At 38.1% G+C, this 25426-nt stretch overlaps 1 protein-coding gene across 3 annotated transcripts in view; it reads right to left on the reverse strand.

Moving 5' to 3' along the window:
• KCNN2 (potassium calcium-activated channel subfamily N member 2) overlaps nucleotides 1-25426 on the reverse strand; it is a 122851-nt gene that overhangs the window by 87725 nt on the left and 9700 nt on the right. For all 3 annotated transcript variants that reach the window (XM_059724928.1, XM_059724927.1, XM_059724929.1), the window contains exon 3: nucleotides 12801-13219. In XM_059724928.1, the coding sequence (XP_059580911.1) occupies nucleotides 12801-13219 (419 nt within the window). The remainder of the gene's footprint in view (nucleotides 1-12800; nucleotides 13220-25426) is intronic.

A 25426-nucleotide genomic window follows, 5' to 3' on the forward strand; every position in this document is an offset into this window, starting at 1 on the left:
TCCACCTTTCTTCTCAGAAATGATGAAATATTTTGAGTATAACCCTTTCCCCATGAGGAAGATACAGACTGAGTGCTAGCTGTAGAATGGAGTCCATGCCTTCTCTGAAAAGTCTCTTGAGGAGTCCCTAGTGGGTTGGGACTGAGTAACATGAAATTTGACTGAGTGGTGTATAGAAAGAATTTTCAGAATTTGCCTGTCAACTTCTATGCTGTTAAAAAAAAAATTAGGGGTGCTGACAGATGTGCAAGCCCCCACTAATTCATGGTGCTTTACATAAAGCGCCATGAGTTACAGCGCCACCCGCCGCCGCTGCCCAACCCAATGGATGTTCACCTGTTGGGTCTGGGGGGAAAGGCAGGGGGACAGGGGAAATTGAGCCTGCCTGCCTGCCTGCAAGCAAGCAACAAGCACAGGAGCCATCCCTCTCTTCAGCCCTGCCCCTCCCCCTCCCAGCTCTGGGGCTGTCAAGAGGAAGGGAGAGAGGAGTGGGGAGAGGAAGCCCGAGCTGGAGGGAAGGCAGGAGTGGCTCACTGCTGGTGACTTCCCCCACATCCCCTTCCCTTCCTGCTGATAGCCCTGGGGGAGGGGCTGGGCTGCATCAGCCCAGCTCCAATCACATGAAAAATTAACCCTAGGAAATACAAGTTCCCTTAAGTGCTCTAAAATACAGCACCTTTATCTGATACCTCATTTGATATGGGTTTTTTTTTGCATGATTGTCAATTTAAAAAACTCTGCAGCTGTGCACGTGTCATGGCACAGCTGTAGAGTGCTTTCATGGGGCCAATTGCATTAAAAAAAAACAACAACTTCTGTCTGTGCCTTAAGACAGCTCCTGCAATGGGTGGTACATTAGGAAGCAAGGGCTAGCTCCAGGAACTGATGTATTGGTCTCAAGAGACCTTTCAAAACCTATATGAAAACTAAATGGATATGAAGGAGAAAAGAATAATTGGCCTTTTCCTTTGCACTCTTTCCTATTGATTAGGAGGGAAGAATACAATTTACTTGGTGGTAAAAGGATGAAGGAGCTGACTTGTGCTGGTAAGCAGCTAGATGCTTATGAAAAACACCTTTGGTACTGATCGTTAATTAATCTGTCTAAAGAATAGACAATTTAGTACCTGTTTTTAAAAAGGGTAATCCAGGCAATTACAACACCAATAGCAGGATTGCAATATAATTCAAGGTCTTGAAACAGATAATTATTTTCTTCCGTATCCAGGGTATGGAAAATAGGAATATGGGACTAAAACACAACATAGTTTTATCCAAGGAAGATCACATCAGATCATTCTAATACCTTTCTATTAACCAACTTTTCAGATATATGACCTTAGGTAAATAGGACTAGAAGGGATTTCATGAGATGATCTAGTCCAGCCCCCTGCTCCAGGGAGAAGCATCCGTGATTAAGCCATCCCAGCCAAGTGTCTGCATAACCTGCTCTTTAAAAATTTCTAAGGAAAGACCTTTCACAAGTTATCTAGTTAACTTGTTCTAATATTTGAATGTCCTCATAGTCATAAAGTTCTTCCTAAATTCCAACCTAAATTTCCTCTGAAGCAGCTTGTGGCCATTGCTCCTAGTCTTATCCCCTACAGCCACAGAGAAAAGTCCATCCTCTCTGTAATGACACTTCAGTGATTTGAAGAGTTATCAAATCCTACACACCTGGTGTTGTGGTTCAATGACAGAATCTCTCTCTGCCATGCAGGAGACCAGGGTTCGATTCCCAAATGTGCATAAAGTTACAGCAATCAAAGCACCAAACATCTGGACTTGGTCTGGTTTTGGATACTGTCTGAAGTGGGAATGAAAGGTCTAGGCAGCCTCTGCTCCTCTATACTTCTGCCCAGGCGTGCACACACCATGATCCAGAAGGACTGACAGTTACCTACCATCAAATCCCACCCTCAGCCTTCTCTGCACCAAACTAAATATACCTCGTTCTTTCAGCCTTTCCTCATAAGTCTTGCTTTCCAGGCCCCTAACCATTTTTTGCTGTTCGACACTAGACACTTTCCAGTCTGTCCACTTTCTCCATAAATTGCGGTTCCCAACATCGGGAATACTCCAGCTGAGGCCTCCAAGTGATGAACAGAGCAGAATCACTTCCCTTGATTTGCAAGTGACTCTCCTTTTAATACAACCCAGTATGCTGGCTTTTTTTTAAACAAGAACACACTGTTAGCTAACATCCATGTTATCATCTACTGTAACCCCAGGGTCCTTCTCTGAAGTTCTCTTGTCATAAAAAGAAATTAGGTTGGTCAGACATGACTTACTCTTGGTGAATCAATGGTAGTAGCTCTTCCTAATCACCTTCTTCTCTTCTGGGTGCTTCTCAATAGATTCCTTGAGGGTGCTCCATGATCATTCCAGGGATTGAAGTCAGGTAGACTGGTCCATAGTTCCCCAGATCCTCCTTCTTCCCTTTTTTAAAGACGGCACTGTATTTGTCTTTTCCCAATCATCAGGAGTCTCACCCAAGCCTCCATCAGTTCTCAAACGTGATAATCAATAGTTCCAAAATTACCTCAACCAATTCCTTGAGTGCTCTAAGGTGCATCCCACCTGGCCCTGCTGAATTGACAGCATCTAGCTACTCTAAATAATCCCCAACCTGTTCTTTTACTACTCTAAACTCTTTATCTCCTTCACTATCTTTGCTGCTGATTACACTCATCATCCAATAGCTGCCCCTGCTTGTGAATGCTAACAGTAGAAAATGCATGAAATACTTCAGCCTTCCCTGCATCATCATGCATTCCATAAGGGACTTATGGCTTCTTTGGTCTTCCTCTTGACATACTTGTAGAGTCCCTTTTATGATGCTTAAATTGCACTTGCACTTCAAATTGTGCCTCGGCCTTCCTAATTTTCTCCCTGAACATCTATGCAATATGTTTATACTCTTCCCTAGTACTATGACCAAGTTTCCACTTATTATAGAATTGCTTTTTGAGTTTCAACTCATAGGAAATTCTGCTGTATGGCCAAGCTAGTCTCCTTCCTATTCTTCCATCCCATCAGGATAGCTTGCTACAGTGCCCTTAAAAGGGCCTCCTTAAAGTATAGCCAGCTCTCCTGGACTCATTTTCCCCTTGCCTCCCAAGGGTTCCTGCCCACCAGTTCCACAACTTGTTAAAGTCTACTTTTCTGAAGCTCAGTGTCTTTATTCTGTTCCTCTCCTACCTACCTCCCTTTAGTATCTTGAATTCTACCATTTTGTGGTCACTGTCACCTAAGTTATCTTCCACCTTCACATTCTTAAACACTTTTTCTTTGTTTGTGAGCAGAAAGTCAAGAACAGCTTTCCCCCTGGTTCTACAACATACTCCAAGAATTAGTTGGACTGCTTCTATACTGCTGCATTTCCCTCTCAGTAGTTGTCCTGATAATTAAAAGTGACCCCATGAGAACCAGGTCCTGTGATCTGGAAGCTTCTGTCAATTGTTTAAGGTATGCTTCCTTCTCTTGGTTTGAAAAATGCAATGTATGAAGATAGATGCAAAGCATGAATTCTTCAAAATAATTAACAGGAAACAGCAATGCTGGTACCACAGCCTCATCTAGGCAATGCAATGCACTAAGCAATGGAGAAACATCTTGCAAAAAGGGCTCCTGTTTCACAGACTGTACCATTGCTGGGATCTGATCCCTTCACACCAATTTTCTCTCCACTTATTTTTCCAAGTGCAGTGACTGGAGCTGTAACTCACAGGTGTCTCACAAATTCCAATGAAGCCTTTTCTAGCATAGGGAAGCAGAGAAGGTCCACAACAGGAAGCACAGTAGGGTACATGGTTGGTAACGTGCAAACCTGATGCACTGTGACAGCCTACATGCTCTGTCAAGGCATAATGTAGAACGAGCCATTGCTGAATAGGCAGGTGATGCGCTTGTAGTGAGAGCAGATAAGCTACTAAACTTGACACTGAACTAGATCTCTGTAGCTGTTTTTAACTTCTATTAGAGATTCCAATACCACACATTCCATAATATTGTAGAGTCTTGTCTACATATAGGAGCTGCACTGACTTACTTTATTGATTGCCCGCCAGTTACATGGACAGCCTTAAACCCATTAGAATACCTTACACAGATTTAGCATAAGCCAATTCCTTTCTCAAACTGAACCAAGTCGCGTGCACAAAAATAAAGCCTTAAACTAGTGGAAGCTCACCTTAGCCCAAACAAAACTGGAATAAGCTACATCAATTGGGGCTGGAATTTTGCTAGCAAAGTCCTAAATCTAAACCAGACTTTTATGATGCATGATGGTCAGTATAGACCTAGTCTGTGCATTGCCTTTACAAATTATGGAAATAACTTACGTTCCCAGGACGACTTAAGCTTGTCTAATTCTATCCCAACCATACAGTTACTCCAATAAGAGAAATATCACCCACATAAATCTTTGCCCAAAACTTCTAGTTGATTTTGAATTTGCAATGTGGAAAAGAAAAAAAGGAATCTTAGATGCAAAAGCATAAAAGCAAGGAATGTAACATTTTAAATAAAACCAAAAATAAACTATCAAACTGCAAATTATTATAATTTCTGATTAAAGTGCAACATAAACAATATTTTTAAATATAAAGTCTTAATTCCCCATTTGGATACCAATGACCTTACCATTATTTAGCTGAAGTTGCAAAGAAATTTATTAAAATAAAGAAAAAAAAAGTGAAAGACATTGATTTATGCATCAGCATGGTGATGTATATCCTACAGGTTTCCCCAGGAATGGGGTCCTTCTGAAGTAATATACCAAACTGTTTTGTACTGGCATGCAAATAAGTTATCGTAAGGCATACTAATACCCAGGGCCTTCCAGGGTTTCTCTGTCCCCAAATGGTTGTGCATGTCACTCTTGTAGAGGGCTTCAATGATGGGCTCCGCTGCCCCTTTTGTTGTTTTGTAAACCAATATATTTGATGTCTACTGCTAACTTCTGCAAACAGAAAGGACGGTTTCATAAGCAGTTACATCTATTTTTATTCATGAATCAGGCCCTGAAACAAATATTTAAAAGCACTACAAATAACATTTACAATTACTTAATGTTTACTCTGCAACATTTAAGATTTAAGCTGTAATGCCAAGAAATTATTTGATAATTCATAGCATTGGTAGAGGGTAGTAAATCTAGGTAATTATGAGGCACATTTGATTGATGCTGTAATGATATTTTATCTCTACTTTTGCAACCAGTGAAGAAACTTGATCACCAGTAACATATTTCAGTTTCAGTAAAACTAAAACGGAGATATAAGATTCTGCATATAAGGGTCAGTGGGGTTTTTTTTGTTTTTAATATTGTCTCTTGATATTTCTTAGATGAATTAGCTGTAAAAAATAAATAAATAAATAAATAAATAAATAAAAATAACCTGGTTTGTTATCAAGTTTCAACCTTTTGGCCATAATCAAGTGAAAAAGTTGGTTTGTTTTAAAACTGCTTCCTTTAAATCTTAACATCCACATCAACAAGGCCATAAAAGCAGCAGTATACAATAAAAGGAATATGAAAATTAGACTACAATGGGGAGCTCTGCTACAATCCGTACAGGAAAAAAAGGAACCTATTCAATTTGTTATAAATTGCTTTAGATAGGATAATTTCTCCCCCTAATATATAACCTTGCTTTATTTTTATGATTTGGTCAATTTCCTCTCACATCAGCAAACCGTATCAGAATCAAGTCATGAGAAAAATCAGATATCCAAGTATTTTTTCTTATTGAACTAGGACTGAGAAGCTCCAGAAGTCAGAGTTGCCAATTCTGGAACAGGGATCCGTAGACTGTGGGAATTTCCCTATAGGCTGGGATATTGGAATTTCCTGTATAAAATGCGAGTTGGCACCCAATTTCTAGGAGACCTGGTACATTAGGAGCAGAAAATGAAAGAATGAGCACCAAGTACAAAGGGAGCCCAGCTTATCACACAAATAATAAACATTTGAGTTTCCCATGTTAAATCAAAGAGAAAAAAGAAGCAGAATGAGGAAAAATGATGACTAAACTGCTCTGTCAGAAATGCCTTCAGAGCCAAGATACAAAGAGGCATCATTACATAAAACAAGTAAGCTGCCAGGGAAAATGTAGTGGATGCAATTCTGGTCTCAGTTTGGCTTCTGTAACTGCACACTAATTCCAAGTAAGTGAATGGAGAGATTCTGTACACATTAACAGCATAAATGAGGTCAGTAGTTAGCTCAGTATTTATAAAAATGTCTACGTGTTGTATGATAACTGTATAGGTAAGGTTGTAGCCAGCATTCCATTATAAACCTTATTTTTTGATCTTCCGTTGGGTTGGAAGAGGAAGGGCAAGGGAAAGAGAAAAAAAAAAAAAAAGTCATTTTACCCTGAAAAAGCATACTAATTCTCATGGCATTTTTTCTTTTCCCCAGAAAGTTGGAAGCAAATTTGTTAAACCATGTTTCAATCACAGAGTAGTGAAAATTTAATGTATTCTTAACTTATATGGCGAGGTCAAAACAGATTTATATTTTACTGTTATAACTGACCGACTGCTAGGATGTGGAGACATTTCAGCAACAAGCAGAATGAGTACTATGACAGAGACTGTAAAAAGCAATTAGTTTACAGTATTCAAGGGTGAAAGCAAGGCATTCATAAGCGTTCTGGATTTGGCTCCAAGAGTCTCAAAATAAATTTAAAATTACCATATTCCTTGGGAGGCATCAGATAAAAATAAAGGTATCAATTAGGAAGCACATGCATGGCAGGCAACCATAAATTGATACCTGGCAAGAAGATGCAAAGATGTAAGCTTATGGCACACACACACCTGTGAAAATGTACCCTTCCACTGTGGTAGTTACGTCAAAGGCTTCAACACCTCTATCATGTCCATTTTCCATGTTCCTTTTGCCAGATGTACAGTGCAGATGTATAGGGTGCAGGGCCATGAAGGATACAATTGTGCTAGCTCCTGAACCAGAAGCAGTTTGTTTAAATGTCACCAAGCCCAAGCTCAGCTTCAGTTATATAACAAAGTTAGTGTGGCATTGAGAGCAGCTTATTAACACAGCTATACTACTTCCAGTTTGGGAACTTTGTGCGCGACATGTCTAGGTACAATGCTTGCTGAGGCTATGTTACCTTACTTGCTCAAATCTCAGATGACCCCCCCCCCCCCCCAATAATTAGATTCCACAGAAGGAAAAACTTTAAATTTGGTATTATTTTTATAAACAGACCTACTGACGGAAACTATAGAACTATGCCAGTAAGTCATAAATTCAACATTAGCTTTAATTCAAATTCAAACATAAACTTAACCTGTATTAGGTTTTGTTCAGAACCTGGTGAATGTTACTCCTTTCTTAGATGCTACAACTTGGGACCAGTCACTTTCGCATGCATCTGTATTTTTACACTCCACTGTTTTGATCTTCTCCCTTATCTTCCCACACAACATTATCTTCAATTCCATCCATGGCCCTGGGCACACAGCACTTTCTGAAGCCTTTAATAACAGATTCTGAAGATCTCCTACCCTAACAAGTCGGAATCCACTGCCAAAGCTGGCTTCTTAATCTTCCCACCAGGTGTAAGTGCCTAATTCCCTGCCAAAAGCCAGTCTGAGTACTGACATCATAAATGGTCCTTAAGGATTTATTCACTATACCATCCAGTTCTTGGAGTTGAGCTGTCATACCAGCCGGTATGACTACAGGATCACAATTCATTGACCGAATTTTTGCTTTTACATCTGGTGTTAAATGCCCTCTGAATGAATCCAACATTAACACACACTTTTTTTTTTTTTTTTTTTTTTTTAAATAGCAGCGTCCCATGTCTTCATTTCCACACAACATCTAACCAATCATTCACCAGTTCATATGATATCCATCTTTGTTCCTGACACCTAACCACTAATCCTGGTAGCAACCTCTCTTTTGGCAGTTTTGCATTTCAAACTCAATAGTGTGGCAATTTTCTCCTATCTGACAATACTATTGACATCACTATGATATGTGACATATCATTTCCTGTGATTCTCATAATTATGGATTTTGTACTCTCTCATAGCATGACATGCTTGGCATGTCAAAATAGACTGGAGTCTCATCAGTATACGTATCTGGTCCAGTAAGTAATCATGAGTTGTGTAGCCCAATAATGTACCACTGGAATCCAACAAGTTTTTTGCTGTAATCTGATGGTAACTTTTGTGCAAGTGATGTTCTTTTGCTAAGCCACTACGTTGAATAATTTGGATATACCACCCGCTACTTGTTCTAAATTTTAAGGGGAATTTTCAATTTCTTTGCTATATCTAAAGCCTTGAGTTAAAGCACTTTGTGGGTGATCAGCATTCCCTCCTTTCTTTTCTTAAACACACTTGAGAACTTGCTTATCAATTTCAGGAAAGTAACCTCGTTTTGGACCTCCAAATGTTTTCCACGATGACTTAGCACTCTCAATTTTCCTTTTCATTGTCTCCATCGAGGCACACTTGCCTTAGTAATATTATACTTCCTTCTCACCTCTCAATTATTGTTTTCAGTATCATTTACAACCTTCATTTTAAGAGTTTATATCATAGCTGCACCTCATTCTTTTTGGTATATTCACATTTGTACTGCTACTTCCTCTTTTTCGTACATGATCTGTCATGAGGGTTTCCCTGGCACTGCTGACCCCAAAGAATTTACCATGAGTTTGTTTCAGTGTTTTAAAAATTTTGGCCAGCAGCAGGTCAGAGCGACTCGGTATATGCTGGCCAGAAACCCTGCATGCTGTGGGGACAGTGCCTGCCAGGTCATTTCAAGCTGCATGTGGGGTTTCTGGCTAGTGGGTGCCAAAGCAATGGCACACACTGGCAGGAAGCAGCTTGGAGTGATCCTGCATTGGCCAGTCAGGAACCTGACACACTGAGGGAAGCCTGGGTGCCCTCTATTAGCTAGCCATGTGCTGGGTGCATGGCTGAACTGCCTCTTCACTAACATTACTATCCTCTGTGCATTTTCTGATTTCAGCTAAGTCGTATGCAAATCATAAGATGAGGCTTGATTTCCCCAAGTTGAATTGGAGGGGGGGAGGGTCCATCTTATAATCAATCAAATACAGTAATTAGCTCAGTGGGATGTTAGTGCACCTTGAACGAACTGCAAAAATTGGGAGGTTCATCTCTGCTTACCAAACTACTTGGACTTGGTGCCTAACTACCTTCATTTTTCTATTATGCCCTCATGGGTAACCTTAAGTTAGATCATCTGAAATGCCTTATGCATACACCAGTTCAAAGGTCAAAGGTCCACCAAAGCCTGGTAGTCCATTAGTGTGGTTAAGGCACAGCTTTTTCTGAAGCCAATGGCCAACAAGGAAATCAGTCTTTCCTTTCACCCCACTACCTGTATGACCAGGTACTCATTTATTGCAGAGTCAGTGGGAAGTAGCCTTTGACAAGTCCAGAACAGGGCTTGAACTCGTATTTCTTGAGCCATACCAACATCTTAACAGGTCTGCGACCACTTCACTCGCTATTAAATTTGCTGAGAGTAGATGATAGACTGATTGTCTTCAAAACAGAAAAAGAATATTTTTGCCTTAGTTAAACATAAGCCAAATGATCAGACATATTACACGCTCAGTGATCATCAATGCAGTACAGTCTTTATTTCAAGAGGAAGATGAGTGTGAATTGTAGGCCCTTGCTGAATATGCCAAGACAATAGTTAAGTGATGATAATGATGAAGCGACTGTCACCACACTCATATGTTGGAAGCATGACGGCCAGGAAGTCAGCAACAGGTAGAATGGTCAATGTCAGTAAGACAGTTAAGTGTTAGGCTTAAGAATAGTTAAGTGTTATGCATACAGTACAAATGTTTAATTCTTGGCTCATAACTTGCATTAAAGAAAAATACTTGGACAGTATAAAGGTTTCCCCTAGTTACGATGAAAAAAATCTACTTAAGCAAAAGCTAAAAAGCATATTATCTGTGTAAATTAAACTTTTAATAGAAAATTAATAAAGCCCATTAAATGTAGCCTCAGCTACTTCCTCTGCCTGAGTATTATTACCTGCACTAGCCTTAGAACAAAGGCAATGACCTCATTTGACTTTTCCATCTTTAATTACTATGAAATCTATCTAGGTGATCACTGATTGGATACAAAAGATTGAGGTAGTTTTAAAAAAAATAGACAAACCTTTTCACAATCTGTTCCTCTGGACTTCACTACAGCATGAAGAGTCAACGTTTTTTTCAGCTGTCTTATTAGTAACCAGGAACCAAGGCAAATGACATTGATTCCATAGACGATGAATAAGTGCTGAGAGTTGGGGGGGGACAATTCCATGCCACCGCTGCAGTAGAGGGGCATAACTCTGTGCCTCTGCCCCCGCTGCTACCGGGTATTAGGGCTGGGCTGGGCTGCAGCCCCACGATCCCACTACAACATGTTGCCTATGATTGATTCAGTATAGTACTTGCATAATTTATACTTCTTCCTTCAGGGTAAACCATAAGTCTAATATGCACAAAACTGGGCATGCAACTGCCATTAACAGTACACTATGAGTATACATTCCAAACCAAATATTCATTCATTTTAGGATGTGAAAAATTCAATACTATTAACAATTTGAAGCTACACTGGTCTTTCATTTAACTCCACTGATGGAAGTGTGGCTACACCAGGGATACAATTTGATCCTGGAACTGCACATTGTTTAGCCAGTTCTATTAATTTATTTTAAATAAATATCAGCATGGTATCGTTGTGCACTGCAGCAACTTTATGACGAGCAACTGAAGTTTCCAAATCTGGTTGCAGGTTTAGTACAGATTACACAAAAGTGACACTCATGGTATATTAGCATTCTTGTGCTATTTTAATGGGCTTAAATCACATGAGCAAAGTTGGACACTGCAGGTTCTGAGCTCAAGAACCCCACCATTCTTGTTCAGTTTTATTTTAGAGAGCGCCTAGGTTTATATTTGCTCATTTAGAATATTTCTCTGATATCAGGATAACAACAGAATTCTACAATCAATAAAGTAAGTCTACTGTATTACACCAGAATGACTATTAATATGTATACAAAGTTATATTAATTAGCAACAAAAATATTGATATTACTGTAAGCTGAAGTTGCCCAGAATCTCTTTTAAAAAATAATAATTTGGGAGGCCACAGGACGGATGGTGTCCCAGTTAAAGAAAAAAAAACTGGAAGGGCAGAAATGTGACACAAAAGAAAGCAGGTCAAAAAGAATAGTCTGAAGCCTGTTATTTCCAAGAAGCAAAAAAATCAGTATTTAAAACTATCCGAATACAGAACAATTTAGAATTAAACTTTACCAATCTACCCCAGCTGAGGGGAAAAATTTCATGGAAAAGTAATTGATATGACGACTTTAGTATAGTTTTCAAAATATACATTCTATAGATAGCTATTCTTACCAGAGGTGACAATGTGTTCCATTGACAATGGAACAATATTGAACCATCCCAAAGAAGCTACACACTGTATCATGCTTTATTCCACTGTTTCTCAGCTCTGAGGTTTTTAAACAGTGAATGCAGAAATAGAAAGATGACTGTCACATTCAGTTGTACAAAGTTTCCCATTTTTCCCTTATCTGAATGAAAGGTGTACCAAACAACTAAACAGGGATCTGACCAAAGCAATTGACCCATATCAGTTAACTGCCAGCAAATAACTGCAAAATCATTTTTTAAAAATAGGCGCACAGGAAATGGTAAAAGGATTACAGAAGAGTTAAGAGTTAGTAGCTGACAGTGGATCTTGAAAATATACTGAAGATCTTCCAGCTGAGGTAACTAAGAGCATTTCAACTAAGAGACTGAGGTCTACCTACCCTAGCAATTAAATCCTATGAACTGTCTGTCCCCACTCAGACCTTCCCCCACCCAGGTTGAATGAAGTCAATACAGTGGAAACATTTTCAATTATTGGTGTTTAAGGGGTATTTTTGAGGAATCTGATTCCATGGTTTTAGCATTGATAACTATTTCACATCTGCACTGAGGCTTGAATAGAAAAAGGGAACAGATTATCAAGGTATTTCAAGAATACTTTTTCTGACCTTTAGAAAAAGGCAGCATGATAACTTTGTTTTTCCTCCCCCATCACTAAACAAATAAATACCATAGGGATCAAAATGAACCAAAATCAAAGGTAAGATCTCCTTACCTACATAATACTAGGGATTAGACCTTTCCCCACCCCGCAAGATTACAGGACACTAGATTCCTCAGAGTTTTGGGAATCAGCATTGCATTGCAACTTCCCATTACTTGTTTATATGCACCATTGTTAATAATTGTTTCAATCCATAAACTAAAATGGTCAAGACAATGACTAATACAGAACTGTAATGTCTATTGTTAAATAATATTTTTAGCACCTATCCACTTTGATATTCTAGGCAACTTATTATAAGCCATGCATATAAAATGATGATTGAAATGCTATTTAGATAAAATTAGAACAAAGTGAAAAATGTTAAAATTGCATCACAATGCTATGGCAAAAATTCTTGACAATTTAACCCTCTCTTTCAAAGCCCTTTGAAAGAGGTCAGAAGGTAATCAGTAATATAGAAAACAAAATACAGCTAGCAGTCAGTATATAAGGAATCCTTGAAGCTCCCTTCCATTCAACAGAAGAGAATGAAACAGTACCCAAGGTGTCAGAAGAGGGATATTCTGCAATATATTTAGGTTCCTTAAATATATTCCAAAAGGGAAAAAACAGAAAAAAAAATTAAAAAGACTTACCTTTCACAAGCCCGGACAGTCCACGCAGCAATTATCCATAATGATATACTAAAAACCAACAGTACAGTTCCTGGACATATTGTCATTAAAGTCTTCATAACAAAACGTGTATTGAAGTTTATCTTATTTAATGCTCCAATGCTTCTGGATGAGGCATCAGTGAAAAGTTTGCTATGTAAAAGCATAACTCTGGCAATAAGATACAGTCTTAAGAACATTGGTATAGATAAAATAATATCCACATCAGCTGTTGTTGTGGATGGAGTATAAGAAAAGGCAAGCCGGGCTGTCCATGTGAATGTATAGTTCCCAGGTATGGGATGTATAGCACACACCAGGATTTCCAAGCAGATGAAGAAAATACGCTCATAAGTCATGGCTATTCTCCAGTCATCTGCTCCATTGTCCACCATGAACAACTGAAATAATAAAATATAAGGTCAACTTTAGTACAACATTATTGAAACTTTTTTTTCCTAATATGCTGGGATGGCCTTTAGCAGGTGACATTTATACCATTTATTAAAGAAATGGAACTGTGTCAGTCAGTCAAATACATTGTAATTAAAGTCTTCATAGCAAATGACATTACCAAACTAAGCCTAGTGAAATCACTCAACATACTTTCCTTACACTATATAGAACTTTTATAGAAATGAATTCCTAGGTTATGCTATAGAAATTCTATATTATATACTAGTGGAGCTCAGCCTATTCAGCCCTATTGGCTGGATGAGTGCTGCAGGGCCAGTCCACGGGCTGGATCTTACATGCGGGGACAGTCTGTGGGCTGGGCTGGATTGGCATGTTGAGGGGTCTGTGGTTACAATCCAGGCCTTGACCAACCCAGAGGGCTGCAGGTGACAAACATTGCTACAGTTTTCAGATGTTGTCACCACTCCCTTACTGTCAAATTTCTGGACACGTGGGGAACATCATGGGCCAGATGACAGGGCTCCCTGGGCTGGATCTAGTTCATGGGCAGCACCACTGCTATATACTATACTATGTATATAAGAAATTATGTGGAACCTCAAGTTCCACATATCATTTAATAAAAGTTCATACAATTTCTTCTCATCTGCTGTCTTGTATGCTAGATCTAAAAATGAAAAGTCACCAGTACTGGTATGAAGTCATCCTCCAATTTCTTTTCTCACCAAAGTCAAACCAGTTTACATGTAACCAGGATACTGTTTAACAATAAACAAAAAGGTCATACTTTCAAAAGGTTAACAAGATACAAGTAGGCAAGAGGTATAATTAAAATTAGGTACTTTGACCAAAGAATATTCGTGTCACTATTTAGAGGTCTAACTAATTGGAAGGAGTCATTTGTGCAAAACAAAAACAAGTAGATAACCACTTACCTGTCCACAAGACAGATAGACACACAAAACCAAAGTCTCAGGTTTTGCATGGTGTGAGCTTGAGGAAAATAGCTAGCAATCTGTTCTTCAATTGTTCAATAGATAGTTACCCATTATTCTTCTGGAGAACAAAACATTCTTGTATCTAAGTATTTAGATTACTTCAAAATACAAATCAAATATATGGTTAAGCTAATATTGTTTAAAAAAAAAAAAATTTACAAAATTCCCTGATAATGATTTTGGTAATCTCTTGCCACCTCTTAACCTAACCCTTCTATCCATTTCAACTAAAATACTGAGAGCCTGGACAACAAAATTATAAAATTTCAAGAGCAGGGAACTTTCCAAGTTACAGAAGAACAGCTTGAACTGGTTTCATGTGTCTACTCTGTAAGTGGAACCTAAGCCACAGTAATTTAATAGTTGCTTGTTTCTGATGTAAGATACCCTGATTTAGCTTCAGTCAGCAGGACAAGAGCAGATACACAGAACATTTACAGAAGATCAGCTGACATGAACTCCTGACCTGTAAGTTTCCTCAACCCCTTTAAAGTAGCAATATTGTTTCCCTGTCCCCTCCCCATATGCAGAAAGATGGCTCTCAGAAAAGACAAAGCCTATACTATTAAATCATTTTCAGAAATGAAAATAAACAGAATGCTGCTTAATTTATAAATGTAGATATGAAACTCTGATCTTACAAATGGTTCATGAAAGAAAAATGTTTTTGAAGAGTTTAATATAGAAAATGAATGTTTTAATCCTTGAAATGTCAGTATGGAATATGTTGTACATGAACACACTTATTTCTCTCAGAATAGTGGAATAACCTATCTGTCTTATTAGTGGGTTATGGAAGGAGAGCTCACTTATGGTAATATATTCTATATATTCTTTCAAGGATTTTATATTGCATTAATGGCCATAAAAGGGCCATCTGAAACGGTATGCTTAAATTTTCAAAGGGTCTTGCATTTTTTCCCTTTTTCAACAATATATTGCAGAAACAAGGAAAAAAATCCTTATAAATCAGCCCAAAATACCATATCTTGACAAAAATCTGACTAATAATGAGCCTTTTCAGATGCCACATCAATATTCTGTAACTTTCTTTGGAGAAGAGCATGGACCATATGTCAATAGATGGACTGTCTTTTGGTACCATCTGTGTGTGTGATCATTCAGACCACCTCACTTCCCATTAAAAAAAAGAGCCCCCATCCCTGCCTCTGCCTCAAATACAGCAATTGCTTCCATGACAAAGTAACATTAGCTGAAATACATTAATGTTTTCCTATCACATAATGAAATTTAGCAGTTGCAATCATGGGAACAGTGTACCCAGACGGCTCAAAGTGAATAACTATTAAGTATTCCATAAACTACCATAGTTCCTAACCCCAGGGTTTCTTAAAAAAAAAAAAAAAAATGCATTTTATGTTAACAATCTAAATGATGTGAGACAGAATGAGAGAAATTCATAATACATAACAAGAGTTTTCTCCAAAGGTTTACACAGAAACTACCTGAAATTAAGTTATCTAACACAGAAAAGGAAGCTAATTTTACAAAAAAAAAAAAAAATCAACATTTTCAGAAAATCATAATCATCATAGGATACTGGATACTAAGCAGGGAATGACATCAACTAGTCTCTAAGAATATCTTTATAATTTGTATTGAGGAATAAAAATAACATTTGCAGCCAATATTGCTATTTTGCTTCACTAGTCTGAAGATACTAGAAAACAGGAATGAAAGGGAAGCAACTATACAAAAAATGGTATCAAACTATAATCAGAGATTTCCCTCCCCCCCCACACACGCTTGCAATTCCAGATTCCAAGCGACAGAAATTGAGGCACCCCGCAGCATTCCAATTATTCTGACAGTATAAAGAAAAAACATTAGAAAAAATAAGGGTACAATCCAGAAAAACAGCCTACTTGGCTGCTGGTCTATACTGTGGTCCCAAAAGCATCTAAAAACAGCATTTTGTATGCAAGAAATACATTATCCATTTGTTCAGACAGGACACTTAGGCCATTACATCACTTCCATGCGTATTGATTGGTAAAAAAAAAAAAAAATAAAATAAAATAAAATACTAAATTTAAGGAAGATTGGAAAATCTGACCCATCATAACATCATAATCATCTTCATGATATGGTTTATGTTAGTTTAATGCTAGTACACAGCCAGTTTTCTGTGAATATTAATATCCTGCTGTGTGTTTCTACTGTGCATGTTTTGGAGGTCACTCATGGTAAGGAAGTATCAGGCTGACGTAAGTAAAAGTACTGGTACCAATTGAAGACAATTTCCTAAAATAAACCATGTTACCTACATAGATTTAGAGAATTGCTGTCATTAGGATAAAATGAGAAACCGAGGATATCTTTACTTAGCACAGCATAGTGCAGTGTAGAAATACCTGAGCTAGCTCAGGTACCAGAAGCAGTACACCCACAGTGATGAAATGCTCTATCTGGGCTAATATGACCTGCTGACAATGGCACATTATGTCTTTGTTAGAATAGGTAGGGAAGCATTAAAAACAGAAATAAAAAGGGCATTAACACATGTGTGTGCATGTGTGTCCATGCTCACACTCAGTGCAGGTGATGGGAAGCGGGAGGAAGTAAACCAAGCTTTAAAACACATTTCTGCTCCCCATGCCAGCTGGGATGAGAGAAACCCATGCCTCCAACTGTAACAGGCTAATCCTAATCCATCCTGACTTCTATCAGACTGTGATGGTTCCAGAGGGAACTACAGTTCAAAATCCTTGGGCTGAAACTCTTATTCCACACTGTCCTCTGATTTTACCTGCCTGCTCTGACTCATCCCCATCAACAAGAGGGGAGAAGATGGAATATTTATAGCCAGTTCTATAACAGCTGAAAGAGAATCCTCAAGGGAATATCTAGCTACTCTTTCCAGTTCCTCTTTATTTCAGGAGAGATGCACTTTACACTAAACAAGTTAACAGCTACAGAAAAAGGGAAAACAAAATAAAGACCAAAACTTCTAAACATCATAAGATTTTTTAAGATTTCTTCAGTATCACCTGTACACACCATTTCCTTCAATCTAGTCAGTAATGTAGTAAATAAGAAGGAAACACTGATTGCTTCCATAGTTAAGGATGATCTGCGCTTTGCACTGGAAGCAGACTTAAAAGTATCTAAGCATGAATAATGCAGTATATCTTGCTCAAAAATTACAGTAATTAACTCAGAGCATGGATTGAATTGTTTATTTTACAAGAATTTTTTCCCTTTTACAAGGAAATAAAATAATTAGTTTACAGTTCAAAATTAGTTTTAAAATGGGTTCTTCATGAAATATGATACTTTGTATCAGATTCCCCCCCCCCCCATCTTGAACATCAGTAATGGCATAATACAGACTTTCAAACTTCCTATAAACAGCTCAAGTACTGGCTATATTTGGAGAATTTTTTTCATGTCTAATAGTCGTCTTTATAATATTTCAGAACTGATTTTTTCTTCAGGGACTAAAAATAATGTTTTTCTACAGATAATTACATAACAGGCTTCCCTATTTAAAAATGTCTCCTATTGTTCCCATCAGAGGAAGAGCTAAGCTTTCTTCAGGGAAAAATTGCCACCGTCTTCCCCCACAAGGCATACTGACTTCAATGTCATAGTGAACAAGGGAAAGAAATAAGCATTTTGGAAGAGGATACATTTGCTAAGGAAAGTGCAAGTGCACAAGGGTTTATGAAGGGCAAGCATTAGGGGATAACCGAGCGAAGGTAGAAGTCAGGACCTGGAGAAAATTAACTAGTTTGCTCCAGCTGCTTTGCAGTGATTCAAAGTGAGAAGACAGTCAGAACATGATGGTGAACCTGTCCCTAAACATTCAAATAAAGAAAAATAAAACCAAGTCTGATACTAAAAAATCCAAATAATCAAATACTACATGATCATATTTTGTTCATGTTGCTTGTTTGTGCGAGATTAGCATTTAACCCATTACACACTCGTTCTTCAGTAAAACTACATTCAGCTGGGAATGAGACTAAGTATATATCAGTAATTTAAGGGTATAAATGTTACAGGAATGTTGTACCTGCCTCAAAACTAAGTATAACAAACCAAGAAAATGCAGAGTTCAGGTTACATGTAAAAGAAATCTAGAACAAGAAGCTACGAAAGTGCAGAGTTCATCACTTCATCATTCTCCCCAACCTGATGTCCAAAGGAGTAGACAGCATCTCCTCAGAGTCTATTATTCTTCCAAGGGTCCAAAGCAGCAATCCAGGCAAACACTGATGCACAGAATGTCCATATGTCCTTCTATGTAACTTACTCTGAGAAGCAGCACAGTGACAACCTTGATATTGAAATATTCCCTTTACAACAAGACTGGAAAAGAAAAAGGTGCCCTCTAAATCCACACCTGATGCATTCCTTCAGATGACAAATACAGTTCTCACACTACACTAGTAGCTGTAACTTAGTTATTTTATAGTGACAGAGTAACTTTAATCTGTCTACAAAATTATTTATCAAGCCCAAATTTATTGAGCATGTAAAAGAACTCCCAGTCTATTCTATCCAAGCACTGCACAGCATCAGTGGTTATTGGCACTGCCCAGTTGTTGATGGTTTTATTAGCATTTATAACATCAGTAAAAAATTAAAATTAAAAAAAAAATCTAATATCATTTGAATGTTTCATTTTATCAATGAAGCATTCTAGCTTGTGCAGATTTTCTCTGGTAAAACAGATTCCAACTACTCCCTGAGCAAGTAAGCATGCAAAGTTTTGCAAACAATATTTAAAACTGAGACTGGTCCTGAGCTTAGTATTAATTTACAACATAATTTTCCGTGGCTTTAAGACAGAGCTAAAAAATTCTTTTGGTTTCAGGGATCTCTCTTGCCATACAGACTCCATTCTGCATCCAGCCTTAAAAAAAACCTGGTTGATGAAAAAGAAGGACAACAATATCATTGCTGCCACTGCACAAGGTAAGATGAAAATTTAAGAATTATTGCACCTGGCTCCACTGACTGACAGATCTGACCTGAGGCTAAAAATAAAAACTGCTTAGCCTTTTCAACTTCCAAAAGCAGGAGAAAGAAATGGTTTGCCAGCCTTCCTGCCTGCCTCCACTATACAACTAAATATCTCTGCCTTTGCTCATATAGTTGCATCCCTACACTGCCCTTGGCTGGAAACAGGCATCTAGTCATGTATGGCTGCAAAATAAAAAATGGTTAGCCATGGTTTCTCTCATCTGACAAGAGAATTTGGGACGTGGATTTACCACTGAATAATCTTCCTTAAACTATATTATTCCATAGCCTGCCACTAAACATGCCATAATATTGAAAATTGGATTGAGAAAGCAAATCTAGCTGTGACTCTTCCTATGGCACAAATATTCTTCATTTAACTTAGGTGTTTCAAAACAGCACATTTGTATTAATTATTTTCATTCTGGTATGATCTCAAAAGGGAACGACACTACAGCATTTTGCACAAACTCTTCAAAAATATCCCTGACGTGCTGCCAATGGATGTTGTTTGACACTTGAGTATTCAATTTGCAAGTGCAAATTATTTCACATGTGGTATTGTGGAAATGGGCACAACTTACTAGATGCTGTCCAGACAAACAAACAGTCTTTCTCCAGACTTTCCTACAAAATGGAGATTCAAGTTCTTTGCCTGCAGACTTTGCGTGTTAAATTTTATAGGCCATCTTAAACCCGCTTTGAAAGAGCTGGCTCCATTTTGTTAATAAAAAGGTGCCTAATTCCAAGATGTAATCAGAGAATAGGCTGCGATTTTCTTACCAGGCAGTACAACTATTTTCTTCTTAGGAAGGAAAAGTATGGATGTCTGTGTGTGTGTTTGATAAGAGATTAAAAAGTTGAAGCAGTGGCTCATGATGAATTTAGTCACATATTACAGATACAAATAAAGAGCATATTCTGAAAGACCATGCACGGCGTGTTATATCAAAGACATCAAGAAGTTGTAGAGGCACTACCAATCTAATTCATCATGACGTTTTTAGACATTACACAATTAGGATACTTTCAAACACTATTACAGTATACCCAAGTGTGATCAACTACAATATTATGTTGCAAGAGATGCATGGCATATGCTGTAACACACTGTACATCACACAATGAGTTATGCTCATGTTGTAGAGACTGCGTTATACCAGTATTATTTAATTGTATACCACAGTTCAAGAATTTCACATAAATGGACAAAAACATCTATTTACTCTACTTCTACTTCCACCGGCATGTAGGAGAAGCTGAATTCTGATCACAACTCTGACCAAGACTCCCACAGTGTCTCCGGATAAGCACATGGAGGAGACAAGCACATGGAGGAGACAGGCCAATGGACTTCCACAGGGCTCAATGCTCACTCCAACCCTGTTCAACTTATATATAAATGATCTACCAACAACCTGCAAATTCACCTATGCTGATGACATCTGCTGTACCACTCAAGCTCCATCTTTCTGCACTCTGGACCAGACCCTGAACAAAGATGTGACAAAGCTGGCAGACTACTGAACCACATGGCAGCTCATGCTGAGTCCTACCAAAACTGTATCTAGTGTGTTCCATCTCCACAATGCCAGTGCCAAAAAAGAACTTAATATGTATATGGGTGTTCAGAGACTAAAGCATGATCCCTACCCAACATGCTTGGGAGTATCTTTAGACAGAACCCTGACTTTCTGGGAACATTTAAAGAAAATAGCAGCAAAGGTCAAATCCCAAAACAACTTGCTAGCCAAGCTTGCTGGATCAATGTGAGGAGCTGCAGTCACACTCTGGACTTCAGCCCTTGCCCCATCATACTCAGCAGCAGATTATTGTGCATCTGTCTGGCAAAGATCATCAGATACGTAACTTGCTGACACTCGGCTGAATGCAACCATGCATATCATAACTGGAACCCTTGGCTTGACTCCCCTCCCTCCTTGCAAATATCACTCCCCAACACATCCACTAACTGACGATGACCCAGAAGTTGGTTGAAACCTTTCATGCTGCACCTTACCTACTACTCTACAATGACTCATTTAATCCATCCAAGGTCCGCCTTCCTTCGCAACACCCCTTATGGAGCAACCTCCCTGTCCAGGATCTGTTTGCAAAAGCCCTCTGGATCAAGGAGTGGGAATCACAGGAAGTCACAAACAAGTTCCTTGTGACAAACTCCATTCCTCAACCTGCTGGCTTTGAACTATAATGGCAAGATTGTTCCCTGCTAAACAGGTTCAAGACAGGCCAAGGTCTTTGAGCAGCCACCCTTTACAGCTGGGGCCTCAGTGCTAACTTACCATGCACTTGTAGAGAGATGCAAACAATTTCGCACATCAAAGAGTGTCCCCTTTACAAACTAAGAGGTGGATTAATAACTTTGAATTCAGTTAACAAGAAGGCTGTTGCTTGGCTTTGCAGATCTACAGTAACTAAATAAATCTGGATAGATCAGTTAAACTCTTTGCCCACATATCCCCATCTGTAAAGTGGGGTTAATATTCATAACATTAACTTATTCTTGTGGTGCTAATATTATGCTTTTAAATTATTTAATACTAAACACCTCAATATGTGCTTTTTTTCTTACTTATTACACTTACATATAACAAACCGTGGGACTGAAGTTTAGTTACTCATGAAAGACATTCAGCTAGAACTACAACAGTTCAAGTTATAATCCAAAAGCGAAAGTTCAATTTATTGTGTGGCATACATATTTAGATTTGTGCCATAGCTCAACTGACCTAACATAAAAGCCAATCAGAAATATTTGTTGCCTATGGCAAAATTAGAATGAATCTACCCCAAAAAGTAACTCTCTAATAATTTAATTATATAGCCTCATACTTTTATTTCCTCACTACTTCCAAAACAGGCCATTAATCAGAAAAACAATTCACTCACCCACCTCAACTGCCAGTTCTCAAAACCTAACCTCTCACAGCCAAGCTGGGAATCGATCCTTCCTTCTTGTAACAGATGTTATGTCAGGCCAAATTATAGTTTCAGTTACAATCCCCCTTCCAACTCCTTTGCTTTTCAGTTAACTCTCACTAACCCCTGTGCATAGCCATTGGCTTAAACAAGTTTGTCCAGATGTAACAGATTGGAACTCAGCAATTCTTTTGATCATAGTAAAGGCATACAGTCCAGCTCTCTGGGGTGTTACGAAAAATTTGTCACATAAGCCATAACATAATACAGTAAAAGCCCTGTTATCTAGCATTTTACTAACCAGCATTTCTATTTCGCACGCAGCAACCACCGCGTTTCTATTTCGCACGCAGCAACCACCGCCGCCACCCACCACCCTGTGCTGTCGACGCCCCATGTGCGGCCACCACCACCCTCACTACCCCTTGTGCAGCCAGTGCCACTTCCCTCCCCCCCCCACCCCCAACCACACTGCATCTGACCGGAAACCCCTAAAAGCACCAGTTACCTGGGACACAGATTACCAGCACCCTCCATTCCACACATGCCAGAAAACAGGGCTTTTACTGCACTCTTAGTGAATGGACTAGACCTGTAGCTAAAGAATTTGCTACTTTTACAGAATTAATCTTCAAAACAGACCTACTTTTTAAAAGAAGAAAACATACAATATATAGTTAAATGTCAAAAGTGAAAAAACATAATTTGCTGATTTAAAATGTAAAAGACCAAAGACAACAACAATGGCCTCCCTGCTTAAGAAAGATGGTTACTTCTTCAATAAAGATTCAGTCCTGCCAGGAGCAGTGCATGCTCAACTTCCATGCAACTGAATGGGAGCTGGGGGAACATACTATTGCAGCCCCTTCGTGCTTCTCAGTATTCAGCCTTGAATAAATATTTAATTTGTTTCCCTTTCTTAGAATGGAGTTTTATAAAAAGTCAACATAAGAAGTATTTTTATTAAGGGTCTATTTTGACACTGATCAACTAGGACAATTACAGGAATTGTTCTAGTGAAGAGCTCAATGAACTGATAAAATACAAATGAGCCTTCCTGAGCAACAGTATTGAAAAGAGGCCATTATACTCATGATAGATGTATAATAGAAACTAAACTATCAGCATTTTCAGCTGCAAAATTCAACTTTAAACACAAATTTGCTGTAAGTGATAGAATCTGCTCTATATTTCACTATTTTCCTTAATAGAAGAAAGATTTGTAAGACAGCAGGATAATCTATAAAACTTGCCTCTGGGTCAGACTTCAATATGAAAGAGCAATCTATTTTAATAATTTTTCTTTACAAAATTTATGTGACAATGATTGCCGACAGGCCCTCGATGAAAATAAGTAATCTGCTAAAAGTAACATGGTTTAATATCGCATACATCACATTTTCAGAATGGAAAAAACTTTTCATGCAACTTTCAAATGTAATAGAATTTATTACATCATAAAGAAATGCCACTGAAACAATAAAGGGAGATATTTTATACTGAATGACACTCATCTGTTGTGTCATGAACTGTGTCTTCTTTCTTCAACTGAACTGAGTTCTGCTTAAAGACATTTAACTGATGTTTCCTACCCCTCATAATAGTTAAATTGACTATACGATAAATACGGAAAATATTTGAACATTAGAACATTGGGTAAAGCATTCAGATTACCTAAAAGCTAATTAAAAAGTTAATTATACTACAACCTCTTTATTGTCTGTTTCATGCAACATACTTTTATTTTACTAAAGAGGAGTTGCAGATCAAAATATGATACAGTTATTCATGTTTTAAGGAATAGGCAAAAGAATTATATTTGAGTTATCTTGAAAATAAGGGGCTAACGATACTTATTAAAGTTGGACCAATTCTATGGAAGCCTCCACAATGCTCCTTCAATGCACCTGAATCCAATACAACATCATAGCTATTTCCATTCTGGTCTCCATTCTAACTGATTGCAAACCCATCTCAAATCAAATTCAAAGGCCAGAATATTACATTCAGTAGGTCAGATATATTTCATAGATGTGTTGCAGAAATATTGCCAAAATCTGTTTGGTCTTGTTCTCTTCATTTAAACTGGTATAAAAGAAACTACACTGAAGCAAAAGGAGATTCCAACATATTTTCTATTATTGCAAGACAAACACTACAGATGTACATGCTCGAAAAGTAACAGCATCTTATGGAACAGATTCTCAGCTGGCATAAAACGATCTAGCACTATTCATGTCAGCTGAGCTACAACAATTTACGTATGTAGAGGTTTTGACCCCCATTTTCCAAATTGTTTTGTTTTCTTTGTATAATAAGATTCTTGACAGTTGCACATACTGCTGTAAGTACTAATTACAAAAGCCTGGCAATCATTATGTGATGGCCACATACACAGAATAACCTTTAGGTAACACTGCATTTAAGTAAAAAGGGGAGTTAGATGTTTTTATCATTATTCAGTTGTACACTGACGAATGAAGCTCTGCCAATGAGCATCCCTAAAACTAAGCTCAAAAAAATCATGTTCAAAGACTATTAACTGGATGTTCAAACAAACTTATGGAGGTCCCCAACATCAACATCAATCCCTCATTTGGTATTATGGATAAACACAATTCTTATTTTCAGAGATGTTTAGCACCTACAATTTTTACTTAAGTAAACAGATTCTACAAGTGCTCAAGCACTTTTAAAAAATAAGGACATTTTAAGAGCAAGATAATTAGACTGAAAGAAACTCTTAAATCCACGCATTAGCCTTTCAATAAAAAGGAATAGTTGCATGCTTTGTAGCCATCCTTCAACAAACTAAAGGAAGTAATCTCTGACATATATTATAGATCTTTTGTTTGCACTGTGGACTTTTAGCATGCATTTACCACAAAATCCAGGAGCAGAAACTCCTCTAGTAGCAAAGGATTTTCTAAGGACAAACATACAATGAACCAAGTATGGATCAGAAAGATGCATCTCATTTTGGGTACACAGCCTGATCACTGAATAAATCAAAAGTGCTAAAGAACTTGAATGAGCATGAGACTAGGATCATTAAAGCATCATTACTCTACAGACTTGCTTCTTGCGTCTATTCAGAATCAAGCTTTTGTGTTTTCCTAAGTTGAGTTGTTCGTGTGGTGCTCATTTGTTTGCTGCATTTTTTTTTTGTTTTGTTTTCAGGGTTTTTGTTTTGTTTTGTTTTGGGGGTTGGGGAGCAGGGAGTGGTTAGCTCTGTAGATCCCACACACTTACGTGAGGGTG

This window comes from Alligator mississippiensis, chromosome 3 (genome assembly GCF_030867095.1).
Source record: "Alligator mississippiensis isolate rAllMis1 chromosome 3, rAllMis1, whole genome shotgun sequence".
In the NCBI taxonomy this organism is placed as follows: Eukaryota; Metazoa; Chordata; order Crocodylia; family Alligatoridae; genus Alligator; species Alligator mississippiensis.